This window comes from Hydractinia symbiolongicarpus, chromosome 6 (genome assembly GCF_029227915.1).
Source record: "Hydractinia symbiolongicarpus strain clone_291-10 chromosome 6, HSymV2.1, whole genome shotgun sequence".
Classification (NCBI taxonomy): domain Eukaryota; kingdom Metazoa; phylum Cnidaria; class Hydrozoa; order Anthoathecata; family Hydractiniidae; genus Hydractinia; species Hydractinia symbiolongicarpus.
Genome location: NC_079880.1, coordinates 23,952,282 through 23,967,836, shown reverse-complemented (window position 1 = coordinate 23,967,836; position 15,555 = coordinate 23,952,282). Strand labels below are relative to the sequence as shown.

At 35.4% G+C, this 15,555-nt stretch overlaps 1 protein-coding gene across 1 annotated transcript; it reads left to right on the top strand.

Annotated features, from left to right (window-relative positions):
- Nucleotides 1-1,946: 1,946 nt before the first annotated feature.
- On the top strand, nucleotides 1,947-15,090 carry LOC130647729 (heterogeneous nuclear ribonucleoprotein M-like). Its single transcript, XM_057453685.1, has 11 exons — nucleotides 1,947-2,103; nucleotides 9,914-10,195; nucleotides 10,275-10,335; nucleotides 10,432-10,525; nucleotides 11,202-11,471; nucleotides 12,104-12,313; nucleotides 12,619-12,754; nucleotides 13,244-13,653; nucleotides 14,169-14,220; nucleotides 14,352-14,453; nucleotides 14,771-15,090. Exons 1-11 carry the CDS (start codon nucleotides 2,064-2,066, stop codon nucleotides 14,830-14,832), a joined length of 1,719 nt encoding a protein of 572 aa, XP_057309668.1. The 5' UTR covers nucleotides 1,947-2,063; the 3' UTR covers nucleotides 14,833-15,090.
- Nucleotides 15,091-15,555: the final 465 nt, after the last annotated feature.

Sequence of the window (15,555 nt, the reverse complement as noted above, 5' to 3'; positions counted from 1 at the left end):
TTAGATCTAACACAGTCTAGATAAGATTGGAAGAGGGTCATTAATATACCCCGTCCAACCCATGCTATAGCATGGAAAACAGACGTTAAGCAGAGAATGATGATGATGATGAAGATGAACACTGTAATCCCTTGCAATAATAAATTGCTGCAAGAAACAATATAAAAAGACACACACATAGCTCTACATTCACATACTTTACAACATGTCACCAAATTGGCATCAATAGTGATCAAGCATCAAAAAACCTCAAACATAAATATTTCTGCAACCCTTAGTTAAAAGCATTTTCTTAATCAGTGTATTGCATTGTATTGTATTTTTTGTATATTGGTTTGTCTTTTCTGTGTCGGCAAAATTGTTAAAACCTTATTTGTCACTTGTTGAAGGTATCCTATACATTGCATTGATCAGTTAATCAGTTGGAAGCAAAGGTCAAATAAATTTCTGAGAAATTTTAGTGTATGGAGGGTCATCATCAAAGTTCAAATGACAGACCTTTTTTATTATTTTTTCTGCGGGCTTTATCGACTAGTTAACCAAAAAACAAATAGAGTATCAAAATTTCAAGTTACAGTTCAGGGTTAAATATTTTAAACAATAGTAAAGGGTGTCATGCATACTCATGTTGTCATGCTTAACGTTTGGACATTTGTGGGTGGAAGTTAAAGTTGGGGGTTTAATATGTTACATTATGAATGTGGGGAAGTAAGCCAGTGGACTTACAATAACAACTGAATTGCATTGCCACATGTAGAGGACATTTTCAGGTTACTTTTTGCTTTATTTAGCTGCCATTTTTATTAATGTTATATATATATATAAGAAATACTGACAAGCTTACTCCTGCCACCAATGGTCTAAAAGGTGCAAGACAATGGCTGCAGGGTTATGAGCCTTGTTTAACTAATATAAACAAAAGATATTGCAGCCCTTCAGTGTTAGTTTAACAAGAGGAGTTATGGAAATTATGATAACTGAGAGCCTAGAAAAAAAAACAAAGTTGACTTGAAGCACAGCAGGCATTATGTAAGGGATTTGAAAAATAAAGTCTAAACGTTTTGCGCATGACAACCTGAGTATAGAAGGTCTACACCCCCAAATAAATATGGCACAGGAGAATTGGTATAGAGTTGTAAGTTACTTTTAAAAAAGCTGCTTTAACAACCAATCAGAAAGTTTTTTTGGAGCTTTAAGATGCCCTATCTGACAAAAAAGTGCATGCATTTGTGCTTTCATGAGTTATTTTGATGCAGTAACATCAAGGGAGTCAGTGGATACGTAAATGATGAGCTAGCAGCTAAAAGCAGAGGCGTTATAAATGGAAATATTTCGTTGATTGTGACACTGACAAGTTTTAACGTTTTACAATGACAAGAATTTCAACACTTTAATTATTCATTATTAAAGAAGTATTGGATGCAATATTCGTAGTACGTTTGAAAAGGAAAGCTAGATATAAAAGATAAGAGAGAGTTGACTTTTAGATCGCTACCTATCAGTTGTGAGTCGTCCATCTTTTACTAGGCTCTTATATGCCGTGACCGATAAATCCTGAACCTGGCAACTTGAGGCTCAGTCTCGTGAAAATCTCTTGTTTTTATCCTTGTTACTTTTGCTTATACGGGCTATAAAATATTGTGGGAGTTCCTTTTGAAAGATGAAAAATGTTCATTTTAGCAAACATTGGGGATCACGGGACTGGGATATTCCATTGAGTTTTTAAATTTCACACCGTTTATAAAGGACTGCAACTTTTTCCACTTTCATGCAGGATTTGTCCCGTGTGGAAAAAGTAGTAGCCCCTGAGGAAACCTCCCGAGACGTAGATTATAAAAAAAACAATGCAAAGAAGTTATGTATTATAACGTCTTGAACAAGTAAACAAAATAAATGCAAAACTATTAGGGAGGGGGAGGGGGGGGGGGTTATTGGCCCTTTTGCCTACTGGTTGCTGCGGCCAGGTTGTGTTTGCAGATTGGGTACTAGGCTTACTGGGCGCTCTTCCTTTCCTGTGTGTCCTGTGCTTCTGTCCTAGTCGTGTGCAGCGAAGATAAAGTAATATGGCGGAAAACGCAATGGAGCCTGAGACACCAACTGATGGTAGGATTACACTTTATCCGATAATCTGCGGCGCTTTAAACTAATACAGAACGCAGAATGGTAGCAATGACACAAATTTTGTTGATAAACTTTTTCAGCTCGATAATATAAGTCCAACAGCATTTTATACCTTGGGTTTTCTTTAATGACTTCACTCACAATTTTTTGTACATGGGTTTAAGTTCCTGGCCATGAACTTTGATGGAACTTGCTCTTAATGATGTCTCTTAGAAATTTATCTTGTCAAATAGATAGATACGAATTTTCTTGTTTACTTTTTTCACTTGTATAAGGGGTCATCTACAAAATTCGTAGCAATTCGTATCAAAAAAAATCGTATATGCTATACGAATTTTCTTTTGCCATACAGTAATTAAATTCGTATGAAATTTTTCTAAATTCGTATAAAATTCGTATGAGTTTTTAATTAAATTCGTATGAGTTTTAAATTAAATTCGTATGAGTTTTAAATTAAATTCGTATGAGTTTTAAATTAAATTCGTATGAGTTTTAAATTAAATTCGTATGAGTTTTAAATTAAATTCGTATGAGTTTTAAATTAAATTCGTATGAGTTAAATTCGTACGAGTTTAACAAAAAAATTCGTATGAGATTTTAATTAGATGCGTATGGTTTTAAAAAAAAGAAAATCGTTTGACATTGTATTAAATTCGTATATGAGTTTCAAAATAAAATATTTTTTAGATCGCATTTTAAAAGTTTAAAAACGAAAAACGGCGATAGAAATGTTTTTTAGATCGCATTTTAAAAAGTTTAAAAACGAAAAACGGCGATAGAAATGTTTTTTTAGATTGCATGTTAAAAGTTGAAAAACGAAAAACGGCGATAGAAATGTTTTTTTAGATCGCATTTTAAAAGTTTAAAAACGAAAAACGGCGATAGAAATGTTTTTTTAGATCGCATTCTAAAAGTTGAAAAACGAAAAACGGCGATAGAAATGTTTTTTTAGATCGCATTTTAAAAGTTTAAAAACGAAAAACGGCGATAGAAATGTTTTTTTAGATAGCATTTTCAAAAGTTGAAAAACGAAAAACGGCGATAGAAATGTTTTTTTAGATCGCATGTTAAAAGTTGAAAAACGAAAAACGGCGATAGAAATGTTTTTTTTAGATCGCATTTTAAAAGTATAAAAACGAAAAACGGCGATAGAAATGTTTTTTTAGATCGCATTCTAAAAGTTTAAAAACGAAAAACGGCAATAGAAATGTTTTTTTAGATCGCATTTTAAAAGTTTAAAAACGAAAAGCGGCGATAGAAATGTTTTTTTAGATCGCATTTTAAAAGTTTAAAAACGAAAAACGGCGATAGAAATGTTTTTTAGATCGCATTTTAAAAGTTTAAAAACGAAAAGCGGCGATAGAAATGTTTTTTTAGATCGCATTTTAAAAGTTTAAAAACGAAAAACGGCGATAGAAATGTTTTTTAGATCGCATTTTAAAAGTTTAAAAACGAAATATAATTCGTATAAAAGAGAATATAATGCGAATGACAATTCGTATGAAAGAGAATATAATTCGTATGACAATTCGTATGAAAATCGTATAAAAGAGAATATAAATCGTATGACAATTCGCATGAAAATCGTATAAAAGAGAAAATAATTCGTATGACAATTCGTATGAAAATCGTATCAAATTCGTATTAGATTTTTTAAAAATCGTATAACTATTTAACACTATACGAATTGTATACGATTTTTATACGAATTAAAAGCAATTAAATTCGTATATATTCGTATAAAATATCATACGAAATTTGTAGACGACCCCTAATTTGGCTGATGAGTGTATAACACGAAACTCGGAGTACCGAACCAATGTCAAGTTAATTTTTACTTCCTTTACTAATAAGCTCTAAACTTGTATGTTTATTGAGCACTGTTATTGGCTAACTGCACGACAGTTTTGTACGAAAGCTCCTGGAATATCGATTTTGGTTGAGCACTTTGATTTTGTTACCAATCATGGAAAGAATCAACTTTGACTACTCGTTGAAAAATATACCTACACCAAACAAGAATAATTATATCTTGAAATTGATTGATAAAACCGAAGCAGTAATCAAGAGAATGCGCTGGAAGCTATTTTGGTACCATAACGAGAACAACTATGACCAAAACGAACATACTAAAGAAAACTTCGGATTTAAAAGCAGAAACACGCCACCACCGCATCAAGAGCTCGATAAATTCGAAAACGACTTACTTGATATGGTTGCCTCGATAAAATTCCGCAACCAAAGTGACGATTTCCAGTCCAAACTGAAAGATGACATCAAGAAAATCAAATCTTCGAACAATATGCTTGTATTTGCAGACAAAACCACAAACATATACACCTTAACACCAGAAGAACATTCGAAGCTACTCAAAGACAACGTCACAAAGACCTACAAAAAAGCGCCAAAGAACCTCGAAAGAGCGACCAACCTAGAAGCGCAACACATCGCCAGTTCGTACAACATTGACAAGAGAGCCGAATCCCTTGCAAGCAGCCCTGCTTTTATCACCCTTAAAGACCATAAGGAAAACTTCCAAACCAAGCTCCCATGTAGATTAATCAATCCATGCAAGAGCAACTTGGGGAAAGTAAGCAAATCTATCTTAGATCGAATCAACTCAGACATCAGAAATTCAATTCAAGTGAACCAATGGAAAAATACAGACGAAGCGATTTCGTGGTTTGATTCTATCGAAAACAAAGATGCATGTTCGTTCATACAACTCGATATAAAGGAATTCTACCCCACTATAACTAAAGAGATTTTGAACGAAGCACTTGAGTTTGCAAAAATCTACACAACGATCTCAGATAAGGAATTGAGAACAATCAACCACTGCAGAAAATCACTCCTATTTTTCAACAAGGAAGCTTGGACCAAGAAATTGACCAGTGACTGTTTTGACGTGACTATGGGTAGTTATGATGGCGCAGAAATATGTGAACTTGTGGGACTCTTCATATTGAATAAGCTTTCATCTCTAATTAACAAATCAGACGCAGGCTTGTATAGGGATGATGGTTTAATGGTTCTACGCAATATGAAAGGGCGCAGTGTTGATAAGATGAGAAAAGACATTATAAAACTGTTCAAATCGATAGGATTCCAGATAGAAATAGTCACAGGGCTCTATTCTGTAGACTTTCTTGACGTAACCTTCAACTTGAAACACGGCACATACCAACCTTACAAAAAACCAAACGACACCATGCAGTACATACACACTTCTTCAAATCACCCACAACAGATACTAAAGCAGTTGCCAATTGCAATAGCTGATCGTTTATCTAAAAACTCTTCAAATGAAGCAATTTTCGAGAAAGCGAAAGTCGACTACGAAGATTCATTGAAAAAAAGCGGATATAAGAACATCAATCTGACGTTTACAAAAAAGAAAACCCGAAGAAGGAAGAAGAAACGTACGAGAAATGTAATATGGTTTAACCCCCCGTACAATAAAAACGTATCAACAAACGTAGCGAGGAAGTTCTTATCTCTTATCAACAAACACTTCCATTCCGGATACCTGAAGAAGCTGTTCAACAAAAACAACATAAAGGTCAGCTACAGCTGCATGGAAAACATGGCCACCATCATCAAATCGCATAATTCGAAAGTCTCGAAACCCGACACACCAGTTACAGCAAGCTGCAATTGCAGAAGAAAACCCGAATGTCCATTGGAAGGAAACTGCCAAGTGACGTCTGTCATATACAAATGCGAAGTTACAGCACCCGCTCACCAAAAGAAAGTCTACATTGGTCTGACTGAGAAATCGTTTAAGACAAGATTCAATGGCCACAAACAGTCTTTTAGCAACAAAAAGTACAAGAACAGCACGTCACTTTCATCATACGTTTGGGACTTGAAAGAGAAAAGCAATGTCACCCCGACGCTCAAATGGTCGACCATCAAGCAAGTACAAAGCTACACTAACAATTCACGAAATTGTCCCCTTTGTCTTCAAGAAAAATTTGAAATCCTCTTTTACAAAGACAAAAGTGAGCTTTTAAACAAACGCAGTGAACTCATTGCTAAATGTCGTCACACAAATAAGTTTCTTTTGGCTAATTATAAATCTAAAGACTGATAATTACTTATTATCTATTCACATGTTTATAACACCACGCATTTAATGATGTCTCTTAGGAATTTATCTTGTCAAATAGATAGATACGAATTTTCTTGTTTACTTTTTTCACTTGTATAATTTGGCTGATGAGTGTATAACACGAAACTCGGAGTACCGAACCAATGTCAAGTTAATTTTTACTTCCTTTACTATATATATACATACTTATTAGCTGGCAGTTGAAAATGGTAAGAGGGTGCTGATTAGCCGCAAACGACTATGAAACGACTATGCGGGTTTTTTGGGGCAAATACCTAAATTTTTCAAAACGCACAACTTGCCCAAAAACGCCTGCACACGCCTGCACTTTTTACGGCATAGCAACTTTTCGGCAGCCTTGTAAAATGGAATGTGCCAGTCATTAATTTCCTCAAATTATTTTTCCATTACATCGTTGGTGAATAATTTTCATGTCATTAAAAAGGTGACATTTTGTGCTATATCGTTCTTGCTACATACCTACTCCCAAAGTTTGTGAAAATGTATTATTAACACTTGGTATTTTTAAAGGTACTGTCCAGTAAAAATATATTAATAAAAAAGTAGCCTGAACTGAATTGCACTTTTCTTTTTTTTTGCGAAAATATAAGTGATTATATTTCTAAAGTTTTACAACTCGAATAACATTTCCTTTATGTTTACAAATTTTTCATATCGCACGTTGTCGAAAGCAAATTTATACCGAAGCCATTCTACATGAAAGGGATAATATTTTTGTTGTGACGTAAGCGTTGGGTTCTCGGCGAATCAAAACATTGTAAATAGGAAATGATTGTTTTACTCTGAACAATATTACCAGATTAAATTTAATTTTTTTTTAATATTTTACCCCCTTTTTAAAAAAATGTAGCAATTTATGAATATTTAATTTCAAAGCATGCAACTCACTTTCAGAGATAGAACTTTATGTCCCTGTCCACACAAACAGAATGTCTGTCTCAACACAAATTAAAGTAGATTATTTTAAAGCTGCTTTATTTTTTGTGCCGATACTGAGACCAGACGTGGGTAAGATAATTTACGTAAAAGTATATCTACGCAGACATCCGTTGGAGTGGCCGATGCTCAAACGCAGATAGCATCGTGCGATGATGAAATGAAAAAATCTGACGCGACATTACAAGTTAAAATCCTTGACGAATCTGAATCATTTTTTGTAATATACCAAACTATCAACTGTTGTTGTCATATCGTACATATATCGTACTCCAGTAAACCGACCAGCAAAAGAAGAAAGTATAGAAAAGACACGTTAAAAAAACGCGTTAAATAAATTTTATTTTTGGTAACTTTATACTTCCTCGCCAATTATAAACCTCGTTCCCAGTACCCCTATTCTATTACCAAAGCTACCTTAATTAGCGAACAAAAAGAAATACTTGGTTCGAGGTTATTCATATTTATACTTTTTATACCGTAATGCTTCGAATAAACGCCCATTAAACGCCCCCAGAAAAAAGATACCGCACGTGGATTAAAATTGTTTAAATAACACTTGGGGCATGAAGAAAAAACCCCAGTGAATTCGGACCTGCTATGGTTTCCAATTGTTTTGTCAAATGAAGAAATTATATACAATTAAATCCATGATAAAATGTCTGTTCCGCCTGTAAGTGCAGTTTTGCAGACTTGATTCATCCGTGCTCCGTCGGCGTTCAACTCCGCATAAGTTAAGAACCGCATGGCTGGATTTCTTGTGTAAGACCTGGTCACCAACGACGAAGGGGCCAGGCAAAAGAGATTCATGTCTACGTAGTTCTTTTAACTAAGTCAGGAGTCGGTGAATTAGCTAGGATGGTCAGGTTGGCTATGAATAGGCTTGCTCGTGGATGAAAAGGACCAGGACTATTCGATAATTCTGAGATCTAAAAGTGTCCGAACAAGACGGAAATCTATCAACGTTTTGTCCGACAAAAGTTCTAAACGAGCTAAGGACATGTCCGACCAACTGAAAATGTGGCGGGCATTTTGTCTGACGAGACTCCAAAAATTATTTCGAGGGCTGCCATCGCACGCTATAAAATGGGATTTTATAGGTTGATTTTTAAAACTCAATATTTATTTTTCAGGCGTGCGATTAATTGCACGCCTGAAACGATTTACGCTTGTGCCACGGCTTCTCCTGAAAAAGACTGTTGTTTTTAATTTACAATCAAATATTCTCGTCGTCAACTTCATTTGTCCGAGAAAAATCAACTTCAGGTATTTCTTCACCTTCTTTGAAGCCAGTATACACCCCATTCGTACTTGGATATTCTTTACGTATCTTAGACACGACACAAGATGGTATAACCCGACGAACGCCTTTTCCCAAGTGGTTATGAACAAACCAACAGAATTGGCGGTATGCCGCATATCGATAAGATCTAAAAATATCATCCTCAAATAAGATTGGAAATACTATGACAACAGAAATTTCAAGAGTGCTGGCGACTTACTTTTTTTTAAGTCCATGGCTTTCCCGATCGTGGAGAGCGACTAACGCTGTCCACAAAGTGTTCTTTAAAATCACAACCACGTTGAAACCTTGCGCTCTGTTTAGTATGCTCTGTTATACATTTCTTATCTAAAACACAATAGAAACCTTTTACCCAGGCGCTCATTTATAATACAACCAGTAGAAAAATGTGAGGTCAAATTATATAGGTACCGTAGCTGCAAGTATTTTATAGTGTCCACCTTGTTACAGCACAAACACTCAACAGCTGAAGGCATCCTCTCGCACTTTTCACATAAGCACCAATCACTGACATCTATCTGTGTGCGAGAAGCAGCGGGTGATTCTGGTGCGTCTGGTTCATCGTCATTATAAGAGGGAATTTGTTGTTTGTTATTGGGTCGTTCTGGCTCAAACTGAAATCCAATTATGTTTATATTTCTGCTTGTGAACATGATAGATAAACGTAAAAAAATTCTGTTAGGAATATCATTAACTTTTTTTTCTTTATTTTTCTTTCTGCACGCGGCAGTCTCTAAACGGGGGTAACCCAAAGAATACGTCATTGCATAAATTGCGCATATTAATGTTTTTACCCAGTCCTTTTCCGCGTTCGAAGTTCAGTAAAGATGGCGATTGAGAATGGCATGGTCAAGTAAACAAATTCAGTTTAAACTTATGAAAGACAATTTTGGTTGTATTTAAATACTTTTTTCTTTACTTTTGTGCCGAGATGTAACTAATATCAAGTTTTAATTTTTTACCGGACAGTACCTTTAACTTTTGTGATTTTGAAACTGTCTGGCGATTTTCGGCATTTTAAAAAACTTAAAATTTTGCCCAGAGAAATCTGAATCACCCGGAAACAACATTTTTTAAACATTTATTTCCATGTATAACTTAAGTGTAGTTTACATGAAAGTTTCACTTCGCCCGAAGTCAAAATTCAATACTTCTATGCACTATGCAAACAATGCTACTGTTTACATGAACAAGGCGACGTGAGATTTCCTTTTGCTCAACAATTCATCATGTAAACAGACTGAGTGAAAAAAAAGTCAATGCGCATGTTCAAATAAACATTGAGCATGCACAATTAACTGTCAACAAATCTTTTTAGCCAAATACCCCCTTCAACCCCCTTTTTTTAAAATGCATGCATAATTGTAGCCACCTCCATCTTCCATCCTCCATTCCTAATTTATCTCCTTTATGTTTAGGTGACTCCTACAAGCGTGGTGTTGAGGATTACCGTCGAGAACAAGGAGAGAGGCGTGAGGTACCTAATAGAGGAATTTCACCCTACAGAAGTTCCAGACGGAGTTCAAGTCGCAGCCCTAGAAGGAGATCTCGCTCACCAATAAGAAGAAGATCGCCTAGACGAGATGATCGCAGACGAAATCGAGGTGATCGTTCTATCCCCAAAAAAGAATGCCGTGTTTATGTTAGTAATTTAAGTTTTAATACAAGATGGATGGAGTTGAAAGACTTAATGAAAAAGGGTAGGTATCCTGATGTAACAAACCATGTGAGTGGTTACTAGTGGGGTCTTATCCATTCTCTATATTTATTTTGTTTTAGTTGCTCCTGTTGAACATGTTGAGATATTTACTGATGGTGAGGGTCGGTCAAAAGGATGTGCGTAAGTAAACAAGTATTAACACCCAAAATTTCTCTTAACTGCCAATGTCATTTTTTTGTTTTGTATGTTACGCTGTTTATTGATATTTATGTATAGTGTTGTGGAATATTCCAACCAAGACCATGCCTCGCAAGCAATCAAAGAAATGGATGGTATTGAGATGCAAGGACGCAAGTTAAGGATGAGAGAAGTATGTATACATGGTTGTCTTAGAATTACTTGTATCCTGTGAAATTAACTTAAGCATTTGACACTGCCAGTACAATTGCTAATGTAAAAATACAGATTTTGGCAGTTGTGTCAGCACAAGCTATAACACTAGCAATCTTTGTAACCAGCTACAGTGCCAGTCAAAGGCGCTTCCAATTTAAACTTTTTTAATTCTTAGATATAGCAGAACATGCCTTTTGAATATTGTTGTTTATGTTCATCATCATCATCATCATTTTCGGCTTAACGTCCGTTTTCCATGCTAGCATGGGTTGAACGGGGTATATTAATGACCCTCTTCCAATCTGATCTAGACTGTGTTAGATCTAAACTCAATTTCCTCTGTATCAAGTCTGTCCTTATAACCACATCAAATATTTATAATAATTCAAATCCTAGAATCACAGTCGCTTGGCTTAGGTTTTGAATTACAAAAATATCTTTTAAGATAATTACCAATATATGAAATATCATTGTCTATTAATTATGAAATTATAAATGAAATATTTTGTCTTGTTGAAGTTGTGAAATTTATTATTACTATTTATTTTCTCCAAGAAAGCACATTTTTTATGAACTTTCGAATTTTCAATATTCTTCAACAGTATATACTTTACTTGTTTGTTTGTTTATTTGTTTCTGTTTTTTTTCTTCAGGATATCATGGATGATATCACATACAGAGAACAATTAAAAACTCAAAAAGACAAGACAAAACAACTGAAAGAATACCAGCAACATATGGAACAACAGTCTATGTCAAATCAGTATTCAAATTTCGGTGGGCTTAGTGCAATAGCTAGTCTAACTGCACTTGGTGGTGGTGGTGGGTTAGGTTCTCTTATAACTCAGCAGTCTGCTCAGCTTGCAAGTTTGCTAAGTGGCAAAAATGGTGATCCAGTCAACTCGTCAGTTTTTGTCAGCAATGTAAGAGTTTGAAATTTTTTTTGCATTGAAATTGTAGACAAAGTAAAAATCAGGGTTGTCTCCAAACGTAGACTTTTTACAACTTTTTTAAATCTTGCCACTTTTCCTTCTACTAAATCATATGGTTTGTTAAAATATGTTTCAAAATGCATAAAAATGCCACATGGATACATAAATAATTTTGTGGCGTTCACTTTAAAATGCCCTCAAGCATTCTCAAGAAAAATAGCAAAGTAGCATCATTTTCACAAAAAGGCTTGAAAAATTATAAAAAGCCTCAAATCTTGACTATAAATAGCGTACCAACTCTGAAAATTGCGACTACACCACTAGAAAACCAGGTTAGCAATTGTTGGCCACAAATTATAACCTAACAGTTATTTACTGCTGTATTATATATCAGCAATTTCAGGGTTTTAATGTTAAGGGTAACTGGCAATTTTATTATTAATTCTAGCTGCCCCAAATAGTTAAAACAATGAGAGAAATAACGGAATGTCAGGAAAATATGGAGTTAATATTGAGTGGATAACCTGATCTTGCTAACTTAAAGTTCTGTGACAACTCCTGCAGCTTCAAAGTATTAACTAATAACTTTGTTTTGGACATTGAACATTTTCTGTTTTTTATAGCTTGACTATGACATCACGTGGCAAAAGTTAAAAGATATGTTTCGTAGAGCTGGTAATTGTACGAGGTGTGATATAGCAGAAGGAGAGGATAGACGCTCAAAAGGTTTCGGTTCTCTCCAATTTGACACACCGATGGAAGCACTGACAGCAGTTTCAATGTTTAATGGAATGGAACTTGGCAGAGGAAAGAGAGCAATGGTTGTTAGACTGGTAGGTAGTCAGCATATTAACTTAAGATTTGGAATGATTTTGTTAAAGTACAGTTCAAGACTATCGCCTCGATTGCACAGGCTTTAGCAGTTGCCCGATTTATTGTTTTTTTAAGAATCAATGAGAAAAATTGGAAATGCTTTATCACAAAAATGCACCTGCAAACATAAACTTAGTCTAGCCCTCCTTTTGTAAACAATCGTATTTAATTTTTTTTCTATCAAGTTTTAGAAAAAGCTATTTTACCAGTGCTCAGTTTTGACTTTAATCTTGGTATGCTGAAAGTGTGTTCACATTTTTTTAAGGATCGAAGTTCAATACTCCATCAAATATTGGCCCAACTTGGTATTTCATCAAGTGATATTACACAGCGCACCCTGATTCAACTCCAATCGCTAACTACGTTATCAGCTCTTGCTGCTAGTGGACTTAACTTAGGAGGTTAGTGTGATTTCTACCTGACTTCTATACAATTTCCATGATGTGCACTAGCATAGTTTTGAAATCTGAAATATCAGGTATTATATATGTTATCTCTTGTTCCTTTATGGTTGGTTGATAGAGGCATGGAAAAGCATTTTATGTTCTAGAAAATACGGTTTCAAGATGTTCATGAAAGAGACTTTATATTTTATTCTTTGACTGTATGGAAGTGGTGTTTTTGTTTTATTTGCTTTGTTGGCTGTCTGTCAGTACATGTTTAGTGGACTTCTGCTAGGACATGTTTAGTTGACATTAATCTTCCTGTAAGACTGCACATGTTTAGGATGCGAGATGTGTTAGTAGTCATAGTTTAAACTATTCTGTATTGTTCTTGGTGAATGGTTTGCCTACTTAGATATCGCTTCACCGAAAACATATGTTAATTCTAGTTGGTCTTGTATGTGCATGGTGTGTGTTTAAACTGAGTGTGTCTGTATTGTGTTACAGGTTTAAGCGCATTAACTGGTATGAATGCGCTGGGTTCAACTAATAATTACACCAATCTTCAGTCGGTTCAACAATCTAATTCTTCACCATCATCAGGATTGAATTTGTCAAACTTGACAGGTATAGGATCACTGAGTACGTTTGGTGGTTTAGGAAATTTATTGGGCGGTGCCGGGTTGAACAGCAGTGGCATGTCATCCGGTTTAACAGGTAGTTCAATTGGTGCGGGAAGTGGATATGGGTTATCAGCCACATCAAATTCCTATGGGACAGCAGGCATTGGGTCTCAACTGAGTTCTTTGGGCTATGGTGGCCAATCTGAGAGGAGACAATCAGATGGCGGAGGCGCATCAAGATATTCAGCAAGTTCGACTAGTGGTTCCAGTGGTGCAAAGGTTTTTGTTCGTAATGTAAGTATAGTTGTTGTTGAGTCGAGGTAAGTCCAAGGTAAAAGCTGGAGATGTTGTGTATGCAGGGAAGAGCACGTATTTAAGTGGCGGCACTGGGGTAGTGTTTGCTTTTGTTTGGTGTTTAGAACGAATAAAATTTGGGGTTGTTTCATAAATTATATGATGTTTTCAGTTGTTCGATTAATGCTCAACACGTAACGTTTGAGTTGCTTATAGACTAGTGGAAGTATAGTATAGTTTTATTTCCTATGCAGTTGGACATGTATAGTCTTGATGAAGATTTTCTGTTTGCTCCTACAATATAGGGCTTAACAAATAGTATGCGTAATTCGCCGTTTTGCTGCTTACTTCCTAAATGCACCAATGCTTCAAATCGTGTACGCCAGTTTTTTGGTTTAAAGCATAAGAGATTTTGATTTCGATGGAATATTGTTTCCTCCACATTTCTTTCTTTATTTATTTATTTTATTCATTTATTTAATTACATATTCTAACTTCGTGCTGATTATTTTTAGCTACCTTTCTCAGTCAAGTGGCAAGACTTAAAGGATAAGTTTAGAGATGCAGGTAAAAATTATACTATTCCATAAAAATTGGGCTACCATGTGTGGCATTGTATATCAAATCATTGTTAAAAACTATAAATGTGAAAATCCAGTAAAATTCTTCCATTAAATTCCTCTGTAAATGATTTCTAGGAAGAATTGTCCGTGCTGACGTCATGACGGGTGAGGATGGACGTTCAAAAGGGTGTGGTCTAGTCACTTTTGAATCATCTTCAGATGCCAACAGAGCAGTGTGTATCTTTTCATATATTATAATATTAATTTACCTCAATCCCACGGTTATGCGTATGTTTTGCTCCTGTTTTTTTTTTTTCTAACTCGTTGGTAGTTATCTCACGTTATGTTGTATCGTTGCACGTTACGTTGGTATCGTTGGACGTTATGTTGGTATCGTTTGCACGTTATTTGGTATTGGATGTAATGTTTGGGATTTTCCTCCGTTCTTTGAGGGGAGTTGGATTTGAGTAGGTTTCTAATGCGAATGATTGTATTCGTATTGTGTGAGTGTATACTGTCAACTATTTAATGATTAATCCTTAATAAAACTATAGCTTTGTTCAACGGATCAAGAATGGAAGGACGCGAAATTGAAGTACGAATTGACCGTTATTAAATAACTTTAAACCGTGTCGAACACTTTGAATGAGGAGTGAATGAGGAAACCAAACTTACGTATTGTAGATTTTCAAAAACTTAAAAATTGTGAACATTTTACGCGAGATAATGTGAACAAGCTGTCCGTTAGAGGTTCCATTTTATCGGCAGTTCGTCCACCGAAGTTTCGGTTTATCGACGGTTTGTCAATCGAAGTTTTGATTTTATCCGTAACGTCTTGTAGATATTATTTTTAAAGTAAAAAAGAGTTTGACTAGGAGAGTGCATGATTGCCCATGTGCTGCTTGCACATTTAGGGGTCGTTTCCATTTGCGCCAGCACGCATATTAGAAAGCGAAAAAGAAGCTCTAAGGAGAAATTGTTTAAATGCTAATCTAAAAATACCTGCCGACATTTACACTAAAAAAAATTACCATCAAAAACTATTTTGTCCCTCCATAGCGGAATATAATGAAGAAGGATGAAAAACATGCAAAAATATCCAAATTGCCGTCTATTGGGCTTTGAAGTGGGATAAGGAGCGTCTAACTCGCGCTACAGGTACATTCCGTACATTCTACGTTCACCCTAGGCGCTAAGGCGTTTAAAACTCATACTCAGCAAAATTAACGCCATATAGGCGCCCAGTGAGAACCGATCTAAAAAGTCTTTTGGCGTTGTGTATCAGTTGAACATGTCCCATACAGTTCAAAAAATGCGAGATGCACGCCCGTCCCCTGCC

Excerpts from the sequence above, each read along its gene's own strand:
- LOC130647729 (XM_057453685.1), top strand. The coding sequence starts at position 2,064 with ATGGCGGAAAACGCAATGGAGCCTGAGACACCAACTGATG. Across the intron at positions 10,336-10,431 it reads GGTCGGTCAAAAGGATGTGC|TGTTGTGGAATATTCCAACC; the intron begins GTAAGTAAACAA and ends ATTTATGTATAG. Across the intron at positions 12,314-12,618 it reads GAGCAATGGTTGTTAGACTG|GATCGAAGTTCAATACTCCA; the intron begins GTAGGTAGTCAG and ends CATTTTTTTAAG.